The sequence below is a fragment of the Dunckerocampus dactyliophorus genome, chromosome 3 (genome assembly GCF_027744805.1).
Source record: "Dunckerocampus dactyliophorus isolate RoL2022-P2 chromosome 3, RoL_Ddac_1.1, whole genome shotgun sequence".
Classification (NCBI taxonomy): Eukaryota; Metazoa; Chordata; class Actinopteri; order Syngnathiformes; family Syngnathidae; genus Dunckerocampus; species Dunckerocampus dactyliophorus.
In genome coordinates, this window is record NC_072821.1 from 34,233,918 (window position 1) to 34,252,990 (window position 19,073).

General features: G+C 36.2%; 1 protein-coding gene across 1 annotated transcript in view; it reads right to left on the reverse strand.

Moving 5' to 3' along the window:
• LOC129178364 (homeobox protein aristaless-like 4) overlaps positions 1 to 19,073 on the reverse strand; it is a 50,710-nt gene that overhangs the window by 11,919 nt on the left and 19,718 nt on the right. Inside the window, exon 2 of the mRNA XM_054770526.1 lies at positions 18,222 to 18,797. Coding sequence (XP_054626501.1) covers positions 18,222 to 18,519 — 298 coding nt within the window. The 5' untranslated portion in view covers positions 18,520 to 18,797. The remainder of the gene's footprint in view (positions 1 to 18,221; positions 18,798 to 19,073) is intronic.

A 19,073-nucleotide genomic window follows, 5' to 3' on the forward strand; every position in this document is an offset into this window, starting at 1 on the left:
GGAGATGACGCATTTTTAAAAAAAGGGGTGGAAGACGACTTATAATATAAACCAGTGGTGTTCAAAGTGTGGCCCGGGGGCCATTTGTGGCCTGTGGTTGTTTTGTTATTGGCTCGCAGCGGAGAAACGAACACAACAATCAATAAAGTGGTCTTTTTTGGAAAGTTAGGTTGTGGGGAAAGTTCTAATGGTACCAGAATAAAGTTGTGTCTGTTCTCCTAATCTCTCGCCTCCAAACAGGCAGGAAGAGAGTTCACTCTGTGCATTGCTTTCAGCACCGCGGCGCGTTTGTTCCGTAGAACAACGGAATGAGCGGATTGAGCCCTTTTGTCGTCGTATGCATCGTCTCATCCCGTGACACGCCCATTAACTAATTCAATACCAAAGGTGTAGTGATACGTTTTTATAATCCCGAACGTACAATCCCAACAACGTTTTTATACGTTTTTTATGGGTTTTTTTGCGCGAGAGGCAAAAAGAGGGGTTGATGCAACTCCCCACTAATGCATTAACACTTTAGAGCAAATTTAAGCCCTAACAACGGCCACAAGTGCATTTGATAAGAGCTCGGCAGAGATCATGTGGACGGTAAAAACACATGACAGGAAGGAGGAAGTGAGAGAGCGTGGAGGAGTGTAGCGTGCAGAAGGTTACGCATTGTAGGGGAATTTTAACCCATGCACACACACGCATGCGCACACTTTAGTTCCAAATGTGGACATTGTAAATCAATTGTAAATAAATTGTTATTTTGATGTAAAACAAGCCCTTTTTTGTGCTGTTTATGTTGGTAATTTTGTTTAGATATGTGAGCTGTCACGAAAGCAAACAATTTGTGTCAAAGTGAAAGTTATGCTTGAAATGTATCTTTTCACAAAAGCTGGTTTTCTCCCTTTTTTAGTCAGGAACTGATATTTTCCTGAAACTGACCTACAGTATGTTCTACTGATGATTACTAAAGAACGGAAAAAGGTGGAAACAAACTTTTTTTTCTGATGAAAGACGGGAGTCTAATCTTTCCTCTTGTAGGTTCCATGTTTATTTAGCCATAGAACACAATATTCTGTGTGCCTTGAAAGATCAGTCCAAATCGTCTAAAATGGCCGCTACTGAAGGGGTTGTCTTTTGAAAAATGGCTCAGATTGAATGAGTTAAATATGCTTTTTTTTTTTTTTTTTTTTTTACTGATAATAGGCTGCAGTCAACCACAAAATAGCATGATTTATGATTATTATGATTTTTTTTTTTTGCCGCAAAATTCAAAGCACGACAAGAGTGTCGCCATTCTTTGATGGTCCCGAAATGTAACCCCTTTCGAAAGGCGGGGATCTGATGTCTTGCAGCTCTTAGCGGTATGAGGAGGTTGTGCACATGTAAAATATAATTGTTCCATTTTATGCTGAAGGCTAAACTTTACCACCATTGGCAGCATCCAAACATTTCCCTTGTGCCTCTACTTAAAGTGACAGTCACTTGGCAGCCTGGCCTGGCCCATAATTCAATGGTGGGATTATGACGGGGTGGAGCAAATACATTTCTTGGTCTTCACTTGCGAAATGTGTTGGCATCCAGCGTTAATATGAACGCTGATTGTTTTTTTTCTGTCTGCATGTGTGACCCGTGATGGATGGGCTGGGTAGCTGGCTGGATCCACGACTGCTTCATAGATCATTTATGTCATGTGATGCATTGAGTAAGGACACTCAGACAGCTGGGAGTTCAACGTGACTTAAGGTGGCAGTATGGATTTCTTTTTTTTGAGGAGGTGGGCAGGCGTCATGCGGCGTCACCTGGACTGTCACGATTCATTTGCGCAGACGTTGTTTCTGGCAACCAAAAAGTAAACACACTCACTTGCAGTCGTTGCTGCACCCAAACACGAAAACCTCAGACAGATCTGTGCTAATAAATCATCGTGTCATTACAATCATCCACTTTCTTACTTCTTTTTGGGTCGCAACACCCATAGATGGCACTTAAACTCCTTACTGGGGTCTATTACCGAAATAGGTGGTGTCCAAAGTGTGGCCCGGGGGAGGGGGGCTAAGATGTTTTGTTCCGATAGCTTAGCATACAGTATATTTACCTATAAATATATACAGTAGTATACCTATAGACTCATTTTAGCATCTTTTTATTACTGCACCAAAATATACTTCGGTGATAACGATCGTGATGACTGGACACCACAGAGTTGTTAGGTATCAATACATATTTAACCAAAACAAAACACTTAAAAAGATAACTGTACAATGTTAAGTTTTGGGGGTTTTTAAGTCGTGGCAAATAAAACCTCCCACTCAAGGAAATACTTGTATATGTCAGAGATAACAATCATGATTATTGGACACAACATAATTTTTAGATATCTATACATATTTAACCTAAACAAACATGTAAAAGGATAACTGTACAAAGGTAAGTTTTTTTATTTTTAACGATGGCAATTAAAACCTCGCACTCATGGAAATATATGTCAGTGATAACGATCGTGATCATGATTATTGGACACCGCATAATTTTTTGATATCAATACATATTTAACCAAAACAAAACATGTAAAAAGATAACTGTACAAAGTTAAGTTGTTGTTGTTTTTTTAAATAATGGCAATTAAAACCTTGCGGTCATGGAAATATATGTCAGTGATAACGATCGTGATGATTGGACGCCACATCATTTTTAGATATCTAGACATATTTAACCAAAACACTCATGTAAAAAGATAACCGTACAATAGTTTTTTTTCAAATATTTCAACTTTCTTCTTAAATAATCGTCGTAACTTTTCTTTTCGTAATATTATCACTTTATTCCCAAAATATTTTGGCTTTATTCCTATAATATTATAACTTTTCCCCAACCTAATTTTCCAAAAATGACAGCTTTATTTAGTTTGTTGTTCTTCTTCAATATTTCAACTCTATGCTACTAAAATGATATTATTTTTCCTCATAATATTACAAGTTTATTCTCGTCAAATTGTGACTTTTTTTCTTGTTAGAATATGACTTTTTTCTCTTAATATTTTGACTTTATTTTGTGAAATTACTTTTTTTCTGCTGTTGTTTGTTCTTGTAAATTTTCTTCTCGTATTTCTGACTTTATTCCCATAATATTTTGACTTTATTCTCATAATATTATAACTTTTTCTCCAGCCTAATTTTCCCAAAATGTTTTGTTTGTTTCTCATAAGGTTTTGACTTGGAAAAAAATCTTCAATATTTTAACTCTGTGCTACTAAAATGACTTTATTTAACTTTAAATTTAATCTGATCAGATTGCAACTTTTTTCCTTCTTCTCTTTTAATTTTTTTGCCCAAACATTTCAACCTTCTTCTTGTCAAATTTCTTCTTCCAACCACGCCATAATTCCCATAATATTTGGACTTTATTCTTGTAATATTACAACTTTTCCCACAACCAAATTTTCCAAAAATGATAACTTTGTTGTTTTGTTTGCTTTTATAATATTATGACTTTCAAAAAGTATGTTTTTTTCCTGTAATAAGTCAGCTGAGGACGTTATTTGTTTTCCTCAAAACATTACACAAAATATCCTTTTCTTGTTAGAGTACAACTTTTTTCTTTTAATATTTTGACTTTATTCTTGGAAAATAACTGCAGATTTTTCTGGGTTTTTTGGTTGTTTTTTTTTTTTTTAGTTTTGGGAAAACAATTAAAAAAATCTAATGTATGAATGCACCACAAGGTGTGTGACAAGCTTGAATGGGAGAGGAGCGCCATCAGACGTGCAAACTTGCATTTCTTTTCTTTTGGACCATTTATTTGGTTAATGACGTGTACTTCTATTTCCTTATTTCCTTTCTGTTTTGCAGCAGCCGGTTCTGCCACTGTTTCATTCTGGAAATTTACTTTTTTACTTAAAAAAATACCAAACAAAACCTCAACAGAAGAAAACAACCAACGGCATCACCCGGGCATCCGGCCATCAAAATAAAAGCATGCCCCAGTACCTCATCACAGCTAGCCATTTTTGGTTCCCAAAATGTTATGAAAACGTAGCATTTTTGTTGCAGAAACTTTTTTTTTTTTTGGTTTGGTTTTGAGCATCTCTTGGTTGCCCCTTGGCTGCAGTGGGAAGTTGTTGTTACGTGTTTTGAACGTTGTGTGGTACTTACATGTTTGGCTCCCTCCATTTAGCCCACGCTTTTCACTCAGAAAACTATCTCAGAGCAGCCCTTTCTCGCTCGAAAAAGACAAAATCTCACCCATATTCAACTCTTGTTCTTCTGTTCCAGCCAGTCCACCTTAAAAGATTTTTTTAAAACATTTTTTTTTACTTTTAACATTTTTTTTTTGCATTTTTTAACATTATTTTAACATTTTTAACATTTTTTAACAAGCTTGGTGAGTGGATGTGGCACTTCCCGTTCGTTTTGCCATAATACGGGTTTAGCAAATTAATATAAAATGAATATAAAATACTAGCAATGAGCTAACTTGCTTGCACAGCGGTATGTACGACGTAAGGCGCTGTTAATGAATTGATTGGCTGCGTAAGTAAATAGGCTCTTATCATTGGCTGCACAGTGTTCGTCATAGTGTTATACCTTTTTACCGCTTGTACTCGTGGAGTTGCATTGCAAAATGGTCCAGAATAAATTGTTATGTGTTTATTTTATTTACAGTTCAGGATGGATTTTATTTTGTTGCACAGCAAGGATTTCCTCTGCGCGGAGAACACAAGATCAGGTTAGAGGCAACGCTGGACATAACGGCACACAGTTGCAGATATCTGCTGGAGAAGAGGGCGCTATAAAGAAGACTGAGTCTCAGCGTTGCAGCTCATGTTGTGTGCTGAAAAAGGTCCCTTATGTAAAATAAATGTGATATATGAGAAGTTTGAGTTGAAAAATTCCCACAATTTGGCAATATTTTTAAAATGTATATTTATTTATATAATATATAAATATTTCATCAATAATTTTGGCAATGGGTGACATTTTTTTCTGGCGTGGACATCATAACTTAATAATATATTTATTTGTATATATTATATATTTTTGTATTTAAATAATGTATACATGTATTAATAAATAATTGTATTAATTATTATTGTAACTTTTTTATATTTGTTGATATATTGAAATTGTATTATTATTTATTTGATTTTTACATTTTTTATGTAGTTATTATTCATTTTTCAATTTAGGCATTATTGTAAAAAAATATTTTTATATATTACATTTTTTGAGTCATTTAAATATATTTACAGTATATTAAGTAAAACTTATTTTTTAAATGAATTTTAAAAGTGGGCTGCACGCTGGCCGCGTTGTTAGCATGTTGGCCACACAGTCAGGAGATCAGGAAGACCTGGGTTCCAATCTCTGTTGGCCGTCTCTTTGTGGAGTTTGTCAGCTGGGATAGGCTCCAGCATACCCCCGCCACCCTCGTGAGGATACGCGGCATAGAAGATGGCTGGATTTTTAAAAGTATCAATAAAATAAATAAATAAATTAATTAATTAATTAATTAAATTAAATACTACTACATTAAAATAATAATACCTAAAATTATAATTAATAAATACCTAATAAACTGTAATTTCAAAATAATTTTACCACTATTTTTTTTTTTTTATCAAAGACACTTCATCTTTCTTGCTAAATGTATTTGTTGTCAATTTTGACCGAAACGTTTTTTGGGTCTAATTTAAAAAAAATCAAATTTAAAATAATAATTTATTAATGAATAATTAATATAATAATTATTAATCTATTATTGTTTATTATTAACTAAATTATTATCATTATATTTCTACTATATACATGTACTCAAATTTGCACTTGGCACCTTGACTTCAATTTCAATTTGGGTTACCATTTGTCACCGAGGGGTGATGGTGGGTGATGGTGGGTGAGGGTGGGTGAGGGTGGGTGATGGTGGGTGATGGTGGGCCAAAGCAGTCGAGAACCTCTGAGCTCCAGTGCATCTGTGCCTGTGTGTGCGTTGTAACACACCACCAGTGTGGATGTAAAATAACAATTTGACTTCCAGCTGCAGATGTTCCTTTTAGCCTCAAACTGAGTGGAACCCATCCATCCATCCATCCATCCATCCATCCATCCATCCATCCATCCATCCATCCATCCATCCATCCATCCGAGCATCCATGTCCAGGCTCACAAGTGAGCTGGAGCCTATCCCAGCGTGGCTTTGCACTGTATTGTTGAAATATGCGTCCAACACCCCAACATTGTTTTAAAGGCAGCATATGTCGCACCAAAGCACGACCATGACAAACCTTGACTTGTGCTCTGAATCACATGGCCGGAAGCAATCGCTCATCTGATCACAATCATGCTACCACATACCGGAAAGCAGGGGTGTCCGAAATACTGACAAATCGAGGGATGTGGGGGCCATGTTGTTAGTTTAACAAGATAAACTAACAACATGCAGATATGCAGACCTTTTTATATTTAAAGAAAGAAAACAACAGCTGGAATCCGAGCTTTGTGTTATCAGCGACAAAGCGTATTATTGGTATCGACTTTCTTTCATTACATTACTTTTTTGCTTGTTTTTCCTATTTTTAAAACTTTTATTATAACTTTTACCCAACCGAATTTCCCCAAAATTGTACTTTTATTTTTTGTTTTGTTTGTTCTTGTAAAATGTTTGCTCTTTCTTCCCTTTTTTTGCTATTGTTTATTTTTTGGGGTTTCTTGTGGTATTTTTAGAAAGTGCAGAGGGCCAATTAAAAAAAAAGAGCCCCGGGCCGCACTTTGAACACCCGCTGGGCCACATACTGAAAAATGAAAGGATGCGGGGGCCACGTTTGCTTTTTTTCTTATAACTAACCCATGCATATGTTTTTTTATATTCAAAGAAAAAACTCAGCTTTGTGTTATCAGTGTTGGGATGAATTGTTTCTCGTTACATTCCACTTTTTTATTAGTTTTTCCTTTTTTTATTTTTATAGCTTTAAAAAATTGTTTTAACTATTTTTACTCTTTTTCATACCTTTTTTTCTCTTCATATTATGTCTTCATTCTCATAATATTTGGACTTTATTATCATAATATTATAACCTATTATAACCTAATGTCCCCAAAATTGCTTTATTTTAAAGTTGATTTTTTGGTTTTGTTTCTCATATCACGACTTTTTTTCCCTACATTTTTTTTCTTCTTTCTCGTAAATGACTGCCCTTTTTTTATATTTTCAATTCTCTTGTTTAATTGTATTTTTAGAGTCTGCTGGGGCCAATAACCAGCCACCACGGGCTATAAGTGGCCCCCGGGCCGCACTTTGAACACCCGTGCTGTAACCCAACAGTGCTGTCCAATGAGTTGACCTCATTGCCAGTCCCTACAATTTAATTCATAATATATTTAGATATTTCTTTCTGTATATATATATATGTATTTTTTCTTTATTTATATAATATATAAATATATTTATAATGTTATGAATATTTTTGTAATTGGGTTCCCTTTTTTCTGGCTTGAACATTATAACTTAATAATATATTTATTTGCATATATAACGTATATTTGTTTATTTATATACATCTAAATATATTCCTAACCATAATTTTATGAATCATGAATCATTTCTTCTGGCTTGAGCACCTCCCCTCCAAGATGTACCTGCTCCCAAGCGGCGGTGCGCCAAAGAAAAGGAAGGCCGTCACCATGGAAGTTGAAAATGTTCACTCAAAGAGCGGAGACACGCCCACCAATGTCGGCCACTCCCAGCCCCTCGACTATGGCAACCATCATTAAGGATAAAGACAATTGAATGCTAATGAAAGCTAGAGGGGTCGTGGATTCGGTGTACTGTTACAAGGAAGTCTGGAAGGGGAGGAGTAGAGTCGTTTATTCTCACGAAAGGAATTTATTCTTGAGGACCACCTGTAACTAACTTAATGACATCCATAAAGTGTTTAGTGTCCAACAATTTTTCTAATAATAATTAAAAAAAAGCAGGATTGAAACTACAAAGACAAGTGGGAACATTTCACCAGCCTCCAGGACAGTAAATGTGTAAGGAAAGAATGCATTTGTTGGTCCTTTGGGGGTTGTTTTACGGTCTGGGGGAAAAAAAGGCTTGTGAGGGGAACAAGGTTGCAGGTGGACGGAGACAAAAGCGAGGAGACGTCAAGCAGCTGCCGTATATTACATGAACACGGAGCCGACTCTTGCACCCACAAACTGCTCTTAAAGCATCTTTGTGGAAGCGCAAGGGGCCTGGGGGAACCTACTGGGTGGACACTGGTCCCCATTAGACCTGGTGTAAATTTGCAGCCTGGTGGGGAAATAGTCCAAGTGTCTCACAGACAGATCACCAGCGAACATCAGCACAATCATCTTCTTTTTTTTTTACTGTGGCGACCATGTGAGATGCTCACTTTGAAATGCAGCTCTGCTGACGGAGCAAAGATGATCTATCTCAGCAGGCTGTGTCACGTTTATAGACTGCGAAAAGAATCCATGAAGTCCAAGGCTGATAAATCACTTTTTCCTTCTTCGCACACCCGCCCTCACCCTTGTCTCCCTTCCAAACGCTTCCCTCACCCGCTGAAGCAACCATGAACATCCTTCATCTTGTCTTTTTTTGTGGTCTGATTGGAGCACAACATTCCATCTGAGTGGGGGCGGGGGTTTGCAAGAACATTTTGTTGTTCCTCCATACTACACGGCGTGCTCGGAGGAGATATTTTGCTGTGAAACTTGCTTAGAAACAATCACAATCTTTCAGAATAATCATCCAAACGTTGGAAACGGCAGATGTCATGGAGCACAGGTGTCAAACTCAAGGCCCGGGGGCCAGATTCGGCCCGCCATATCATTTTATGTGGCCCGCTAAAGCCACATCAAAAAAACACAAATTTTATTTTATTATTTTAACTTTTTTTAAAAAATAAATTTGTAGCTCTATTTTATTTTTATCATTACAAAAGAATGTTTTTACATGTTAATATAGTTACATATTTTTATTATAAATTTATTTTAACATTATTTTTTTAATTATTTGTAACTATATATGACTTTAATTATTATAAATTTCATTTTTTTATTTTAATATAGTTATATTTTTTTTATTATTCACTTATTCTAACATTATTTTTAAAAATATTTGTTTAGCTTTATTTTAATTTTATTATTATAAATGTATTTTTTTACATTTTTAATACAGTTATATATATATACATATTATATATATGTAACTATTATATATTTATAACTAGTTATATATTTGTTATTATAAATGTATTTAAAAATATATTTTTACAGAATTATATATATTTGTATTATTCATTTATTTTAACATAATTCTTTAAAATATTTGTAGCTATACTTTAATTTTATTATTATAAATGTATTTTTTTAAATGTTAATGTATTTATATATTTTTATTATTCATTTATTTTAACCTTTTTTTAATATGTGTAGCTATATTTTAATTTGATTCTCATTATAAATGTATATATATTTATATAAAACAAAATATATATTTTTTCCTGTATTTAAATTTATTTATATTGAATACAAATATTTTTTAATTATTTAATTTAAAATTAAAATTAATTAATTAAATATTTAATAATATATTAATAAATAAATGCATTAATAAAATAATACTAAAACAAAGAAGACATAAATTAATAATAAATAAATAATACGTTTTAATTTTAAAATAATAATTAATCTTTCTTGTTTTACATTAACTGCTGTGATTATTAGATTAGGTTCCGCTCCAGAACCCTCCCCTTCTCTCTTTAATTGCCATTGTTCACTCGCAACACAGCCCAGGTTTAATCCCCTAAATATTAGGGGTGCAACAATAATACAGTGGTACCTTGGTTAACGTCCACCCCGGTTAGTGCATTTTTCGGCTAACATCCAACGTTCGCTGGCCAGGTCCTCCTTCTTTGCAAAACTAAGTAAAAGTGACGTTAAATGTCCAGTTGTCCATTCATTTGTCATTTGTAATTATTTTTGTATTATTTTCTGCATGCAAAATGAAAATTATTGTCCATAAAATGTGTTTTGTGTTAACATTTTTGGGTGTCTGGAACGGATTGATTGGAGTTACATTATTTTCCAAAACTGGCCTTGGTTAGAGTCTGTTTTGGTTTGAGTCAGACCTTCTGGAACAAATGAATGACGCTAACCAAGGCACCACTGTACATGTAAAAGGGGGTCTCGATTCGATACCGCTATGAATCGAATGATACTGTCGCCCAAGTCAAAGGGTGACGTCAAAGTCCCCTCTTGAGACGGCGTCTCAAGCGGCATACAAAACTGCATTTTTAAAATCTTTATTATCCAAATTCTGGATAAAATAAGCTGCATATGCATGCAATCAAATTTCTCATTGCAGTCGCAAAACCTTAAAAAACAAAAGTCAAATGCACTGTGTTTGTGCCCTGAACTCCATTACAGAAACGTGTTCTCCTACACTTGCTTGTTGTTGTTGCCATTGTTTTATGATAAACTGAAAAATCTTCTAATTGCTTGAGTTTTGCTATGGGCTGCCATGATTTCGGCTTTATTGTCATGTTCATAATTGTTTGTGTTTATTTTATAATGGATGTATGTGAACGCTACGTAGCTTGAGTGAAATACTACTGAATCTATGAATGATGTGTCATTGTCTTTATTGCCATGTCGAATTGTATTGTGAGTAATTTTTATTTATGTATTATTTATTTTTATTGTTGTTATTATTTCTACAAGGTGCCGTTTTTGCTCGATATGTTTCGAAATGAGGCAGGGGTTTTGGCAGCCTAATGGCTGCACCAGATACATTCCATTTTAAAAAACTGTACTTTGTTGGCAATTTCGATAAAATAAGTTAGAAAAGGTCATAAGTTTCTTTTTTGTATCAAAAAAAATATCGAACCCTGACACTAAAGTTTTGAATAAAACCAAACGGTAAATTTGTTTGTGTGGTTGCACCCCTGCTAAATATGCCTCCCACACTTATTATACACACTGAAAGTCTAAAATGTACAGTATAGCTGCTCGCCACTCATGAATTTAGAATGCAAGATGCATCACAATGCAATATTACAATGTTATGATGTCATTTTAGTAGCACAGAGTTGAAATATTAAAGAAAAAATATGTTGTCTTTTTTAAAGTCGTGATACTGCGAGAAAAAAACAAAGCAAAATAAAGTTGTATTTTTTGGAAAATTAGGTTCGGGGAAAAAGTTCTAAAATGATGGGAATAAAGTCATAATATTATGAAAAGAAAATTTACGAACGTTATTTAAGAAGAAAGTTGAAATATTTGGAAAATACAAAAAAATAAACAACAGCAAAAATGAAAAAAACCCCAGCAAGAATAAAGTAAAAATATTAGGAGAAAAAGTTGTACTCTAAAGAGAAAAAGTCATAATATTATGAGGAAAAATAACATAATTTCAGTAGCACAACGCTGAAATATTAAAGAAAAATTACTATTTTTTCAAAGTTATATGAATATGACAAACAGACTAACGACGAATAAAGTTGTCTATTTTTTTAAAGTTAGTTTAGGGAAAAAGTTATAATGTTACAAGAATGAAGTCAAAATATTATGGAGTTTAAGTCAAAATTACAAGAAGAAAATTTACAAGAAGAAATTTGAAATTGTTGGAAAAAAAAACACCATCAGAAATGGAAAGAACAGCTGCAATTTTACGGGAATAAAGTCAAAATATTAACAGAAAAAATTCACAATTGTGCGAGAATATACTTAATGATATTATGATGTCATTTTAGTAGCATAAAGTTGAAATATTAAAGAAAAAATATGTTATTTTTTTAAAAGTTGTAATATTACGAAAAACACACTAAAGTTGTGGTTTTTTGGAAAACTAGGTTAGAGGAAAAAGTTCTAATATTATGGGAATGAAGTCCTAATATTATGAAAAGAAACTTTACGAACGCTATTTAAGAAAAAAGTTGGAAAATACAAAAAAAACCCCAAAAAGGACAGCAAATATACTGTATGTAGATAACTTCTTGGCAAAGTTGCATCCTTTCATTTTTGCGGAACACCCCTGTTTGAAGCAATGCTTCTTTATATTTTATTGGTGTCATCCTGCTTCGTATTTTTATAGTCTTTTGGACTTATTGTTAGAATTTTACAGCCTGCGCAGTTTTTATGCATTTGCTGCCTTTTTTTATGTATCTCTCTTGTAAAACACTGCCTGGAGAACCTGTTTGGCCGTTGTCCGTGGAAAGTGCTATATAAAAAAGTGTACTCGTACAAATAACAGTGCTATTTAGTGCGGGATCCTCCTAAATTCTGGCGAGAATTGGCGAGCGAATATCTCGGGTTCAACTTTAAAATGTAAACGCACACACGAGTGATGTTAGAATTTAGACGTCTATTAACTAAACATGTCAAATAATGCAAAAATAACAAATTCCCAGCATTAACTCAATAAGAAATTGCCCTTTTATCCTATTTTCACTCTTTAAGTATCATTAAAAACACATTAGAGACATTCAAATTGGGTAGAAAAAAAATCACGCAGCATAAGTTAGCATTTTCTTCAGCTACAGACATGAAGAGCAGAGGAAGTTCTGGACTGCTTCTTGCCCCGCTGCTCTCACTGGGCCGTGCAAAGCGGGCCCTAATGCAAATTGGCCTGCCAAAGCTGAAACTAAATGGTAAAACGATCCCGAGTCCTTGTCACCTCCACTCACGTCAGGGACCTGCTAAAGCGGGTCTCAGTTGTCTGGGCCGTGCGTGTGGCTGCTTCCCATTACGGCCTGCTCCAACCAATCAGCTCCGACGGCCTTCACACTTCACATGCACCACGACCAAATGGCATAAACATGGCATCCGAAATACTCTGTTAGAAATGAGCTTCATAGATTCACATATACCAGAGCCTCGCTTTTTGCTCCATGAACCGTCCCCTTTCTCTCTTCAATTGCCATGGTTCACTCGCGACACAATCCAGATTTACATCCCTCACACACTTATCAAACACATTCCGAGTATAAAATGCATAGCTACTCGCCACTAGTGAGTGATCATGTAAGATAATCCATGAACACATGGAATCGGTCACAGCACACAACTGCGGTGCGTTCAAAGACAGGCGAACAAAGAGCGAAATCTCCACGCATGACGAAAAGACAATATCAGTGTAGCGTAAAGACATAAACATGTAAAAACGCTGGCACGCTGTACATTTTGCCTGTGTTTTCACATATGAATGAATTATTGCCAATTTATGGTGAATGCAATTGGTTTTCTGTGGAAAAAAACTTCATCTTTTTGGGAAAAATAAAAATGGGAAAAAAAATGTGGACCAAATTTGCAGGGCCCTGAATGCCGAATTGTGAAAGTGCGAGGAGCCACTGTACCTGGACTTTAAAGTCCTTAAACCAGTGGTGTCCAAAGTGTGGCCCAGGGGCCTTTTGTACCTTGTAGCTTGTTTTTAGTGGCCCACGGCATACTTTGTAAAAATCCAAAAACAAATTTGTAAGCTGTACATTTTCACATCTTGATAAATGATTTCCAGCTTGTGACGAATGCTATGTGTTTTCTGCGGAAAAAAATGCTTATTTTCAGGAAACAAAAATCAATTTAAAAAAAAATTGACCAAATTTGCAAATTTGCAGGGCCCTGAATGCCAAATCACAAAAGTGCAAGGAGCCACTGCACCTGAAGTTTAAAATCTTTAAACCAGGGGTGTCCAAAGTGTGACCCAGGAGCCTTTTGCAGCCCGCAGGTTGTTTTTAGTGGCCTCCGGCTTATTGTTAAAAATCTAAACCAAACATGTGGCAGTGGCACATGTGTTTTCTGCCGAAAAAACGGCATATTTTCAGAAAAACAAAACAACAAAAAAAAATGTAACCAAATTTGCGAGTTTGCAGGTCTGTGAATGCCGAAAGCCGAAAGTACGAGGAGCCGCCGTATCTGAACTTTAAATTCTTTACACCAGGAGTGTCCAAAGTGTGGCCCAGGGGCCTTTTGTGGCCCGCAGCTTGTTTATTGTAAAAATAATTTAAAAAATGTACCAGTAGTACATGTATGCTGTACATTTTCACATATTAATGAATTATTACAGACTCATAGGTGAATGCCGTGTGTTTTCTTACCAAAAAAACTGCATGTTTTCGAGAAAACAAATTTTAAAAAAATTGTTTTTTATAAATTTGCGAATTTGCAGGGCTGTGAATGCTGAACACCAAAGTGCAACGAGCCACTGTACCTGAACTTTACACTCTTTACCACCAGAGGTGTCCAAAGTGTGGCCCAGGGGCCTTTTGTGGCCTGCAGCTTGTTTTTAGTGGCCCACGGCATATTGTAAAAATTCAAAAACAGACATGTGACAGTGGCACATGTGTTTTCTGCGGGGAAAAAAGCCTGCATACTTTCAGGAAAACAAGTTAAATTTTTTTTTACATTTGACCAAATTTTGCAGGTCTTTGAATGCCGAATGACGAAAGTGTGAGGATGAAAAATGTGTCGGTGGTCCATGCATGCTGTACATTTTACATGTATTATCACATATTAATAAATGATTACAGACTTACGGTGAATGCAATATGCTTTCTGCAGAAAAAAAATGCATATTTTGAGGGAAAAAATTGTTTTAATGTTTTTTTTACCAAATTTGCAGGGCCGTGAATGCTGAATCGCAAAAGTGCGAGGAGCCACTGTACCTGAACTTTAAATTTGTTACACCATGGGTGTCCAAAGTCTGGCCCAGGGGCAATTTTCAGCTTGTTTTTAGTGGCCCACAGCATGTTGTAAAAAAAAAAAAAAAAAAACGGAACTCCAAAAATGAAAAAAAAGAGCCAAAAGTAGTGAAAAAAGTCTTAATATATCTACGTTGGGCTGGTTTTAGCCTGCTTAAAAAAATAAAAATATCAAAATGGCCCTGGAATCTTGGAAAAGTGGAAAAGTCTGCATCATCCAGCCTAGAAAAAGCCAGTAAAGACGACATATCTTCCTAACATGAATATACAGTATGTGCAGTACATTGTTATGACAATACTACAGTACTACAGCTACAGTTGAATGCTTGCATGATTAAACTGGAGCCCGGGTGTTGCAAAAAGCAGCGTGCTGACATTACAGGGCCTCAAATGGATTTTCTGGTGTGCGTGCGTGCGTGAGTGCGGGGGAAGCGGCCCTCCGCCCCAAACAGATGAGACGGGAAGCTAAAGGTCACACGCCGAAGGGAGACACGGACACATCAAACGAGGAAACGTGTTATCTCTGGAGGATCACAAAAACGTGGAGGGGGTGGGGGGCTTTCAGGACTGGGAATCCTCCCCTGAGCAAGACTTCCACCCATAACTTGTGTGTATTGATTATACATGAAGAAGAAGAAGAAGAAGAAGAAGCCGTTTACACACGAGCAGATAACACGGACGCAAACCTTGGAGCGCGATGCCAAAAAAGGTTGTCAAAATACGACAGTGTGGCATTCAGTCACAAATGGCAGCAATACCAAGGGTCGGTATCATCAGTATCTGACCCGCACGGGTGATACTATGTTGATATGTGGGTTTTTTGTTGTGTTGTTCATATTGTTACGTTACTGATATTTACATTGTTGAGAGCCAATAGTATTTTACATAAAACATAAAATGAGGTAATAATTGTATCATTTCGTTATCATTGTTACACTGCCGTTTATTGTTATATTATTTATATTATATACCACATATTGTTATATTTATCTGTATATACTGTTCAATTGTTTGCAAATACGATGATCAAAAAATTTTAGATAAACTCACAAAAATCATTCACTGACCTTGAAAAATGTCAAGTAAAAACTATCAGCATCTGCAATACTGCTCCCGTATGTACTTGGTATTGGATTGATACCAACATCTGCAGCATCACCCGCCCTGGCATGATAACGTGACAGTGCTCCTCCAGTGGGACACGTTCACTGGAACCTGCGGACCACCGTGACTCAAATTCCCCACTCAGATACGCAGCATATCAAGTAGAACGAAACAAATACATGATAATGATTGGTTGGAGGTGTGATACAGGTCGAGTATATTTGCAAATGGAAGATACTTTATGTGCTATTGTGTCTCTGCGTCAGGGGCAAACAAACTTATTCCACCTAAGGCTAAAAAAAAAAATGGTCATCTATCTATTTGTGTTACTATTAATTATTAGTATCAACATTTCAGCTTTTTGTCTTCACATTCTGTCTTTTTGCTCTATTTTGTTACATTTTTTTCATTTTAATTTTCATTTCTACATTGTGCCGTAGGCCAAAAATGGCCCCCGGGCCACACTTTGGACACGCCTGGGGGTACAAATGCAAAGAAAACGTTGTGACTGCATAGTTCCCCCGTTAAGATGCCCTTCATCTGACAGAGTGCATCTTTAACTGTGCGGAGCGTGCCTTTGACATAGCATTAACATGCGTAGCCTAGTAGTTGACGTTCCAGCTAAGCATGTCTCACTGCAGCTTTTTAAATGTCTTCTGTGAGACTTATCATTCTGTAATAAGATGGGGGGAGATACCATTTTACAAATTGTATCGGTTTTCCTGTTGTAAATTCTACCTTGCTTAATGAATGTCTGGTAAAAAAAACAAAAACTAAAAGGTTAAGGATACCACCATGCAACATGTGCAACATATACATTATATAGATAACCCCTCTGAAATTAATCTGAAATTAATCTCTCTCACTCCTTTTTTTGTGGATATTTTTCCTCGTAAATCATTTGGAAATTGCAAAATCCTATATGGCACGTTGGATCTATAGCATAGCCTGTATTTATGTAGCCATTATACAATGTTTTACTCCTGTACTTACTGTTTATTCTATATTGGTTTTACTTTTAGGAGGTTGTCATCTACAGCAGGGGTGTCCAAACTGTTTCCACCATACTAAAAAAAATCAAAAGACGCAGATTTAGGAAGCCACTTTGATATTTTTATAATTTTTTTACTTTGTAAAAAGGCTATATACATATATATACATATATATATATATATGGCCTTATATATAACATTTTTATGCGGAAAACATAAAAAAAGCTTTTGTTATTATTAGTTCTCTATCAGAATTTCAGTTTTTTGTCTTCACATTCTGCCTTTTTGTTTGTTTCATTCTATTTCAACATTGTGCCGAGGGGCCAGCAAAAAACAGGCCATGTGCCACAAATGGCCCCCAGGCCGCACGTTGGACACCCTGATCTATAGGCTCCCGTACTTATCTATAACCGCACAATGTTTCTGTCAACTTTTACTGCTTATTGTGTATTTATTTTTAGTATTATTGCTGAATAGGTTACATACAAAAACTGTTATTATTATTATTCCACTTTTTTTTGAGCTGGTAAAAAAAAGGCAACCTTGTACAACGCAGGAGGGGAACAATCATCAGTAATAAATAATCCGTGATTGCCGAGACATGGAAAAGAGGAAGGATTAAACAAACTCTGCTTCTTCCTGCTCCTTTTCGGGCATGTTGAAGTGTGAAGCGTAAACGTTGTTCTCACTTTTTACAGCATGTTTCGAAATCAGCCAAACCATCACCACGTCTAATTTGAACGTACTGTAATTGAAGTGTTTTGTGTGTCGACACATAACTTCATCCACTGCTTTGGGAATAATATTAACATGAAACGCATGACTTCAGTCTTCATCAAATGAAATGGCGTTTTTAGTCTTTTACATGGACGTTATTTATATACCTCTGAAATAAATAAAAAAGCCTTCAAAGAACTTCAAACCTGAATCCCTCACAATTTACGTTACTAAAAACGGCATTTAATTACAACTTAATATTATTTTTATTTTATTTATTTGTTTGGAAACTTTTAGTCCGTGTAATTAATGCTCTTTTTTGCAGCTTCATCCTCTTTTCAACTGAGCGTTCATTCGGAAAGAAATGGCTTGTTTTCCACGTTTTTCTTTGTAGTAACACGAGACTTTCCTTGTCAGCGTTCATCTCCTAGCGAGGGTGAAAGGTTTATTATTTATTCCCAGTCACCAGTGGGCCGTTACATTACATTACACTGCAATGAAATCCAAGTGGGGCCAATAAGGCCGAGAGCAACGGCGTGAAAACGTCATGCTCTGAAAACCTGATAATTCAATTTCGCTATGATTAGGGACTGTAACGCAGATTGTCGCGTTAAACGAGCGCTAATTAGATTTTGATGCCGAAAGGGGAAAGTTTCAACAACTTTTCAATGATTTTTATTTGAAATGATGCGTCGGGAAGCGCTCTGCAGGCCACTCACCATAGCAGGAGACGATCTCTGCGCTGTGTCGCTCCTCACCTTCCTCTGGAGGTGTTCTGCAGGAGGACCTGGGCATGAAGAGGTGGAATTTGCTGAAGGCGGCCTGTCCGGCATCCAGCGAGTGGCACTCCTGCAGGAAGGGGCTCCGGGACTTGTCTCCTCCGTACGTGTGACCTTTGTATTTGGTCTCAGTCCTCAAGTGGTCCGCCTGCTGGTCCCGACCTTGCGCTGCAGAAGGACTGTAAAACGCGTCCATGGAGGTCATGTCGCTGTATGGACTGCACGTCTCCGCGTCCATGCCTTCCAAAAAACAAAAAAAACAAAAGTGAAAAACTTTCTCTCTCTCTCTTTTGCACACCCCTCCTCACAAGCACACACAATCACGCATGGGCCCGCAGCAGCTGGTTTTGCTTATAAAACCATTCAGAAGTTTTCTGTCTTTGAGCAAACACCCCCTCAGGTCTGACAAAGAGGTCCGCAAAGGGATGAGGATGAGGATGACCTCCCGCCTTGGTGGAGACCTCTGCCAAGTGCTCGTGACGTGGACGACTGAGGGCGCTTATTAGGAGGAAAGTGCTGGAAAAAAAAAAAAAGTTTGTCAAAAAGGGCGTGACACGTGACATTCATTGAGTGTGGAGATAAATACATGAGTGATGGACGGCACACACACATGCTTCATCCGCAATGCTGCATTCATGGCCCCGCTTCACTGGACCCCAACTGTCTGTATTCAATGACTTCATTCATTTGCATTCATAAACATATACAGCGTTGTTTTTATAGATTTTATATCGATTTTTAAAAGTGATCTTGTATAAAATATCAACGTATATTGAAGTAGGCCTATATTTC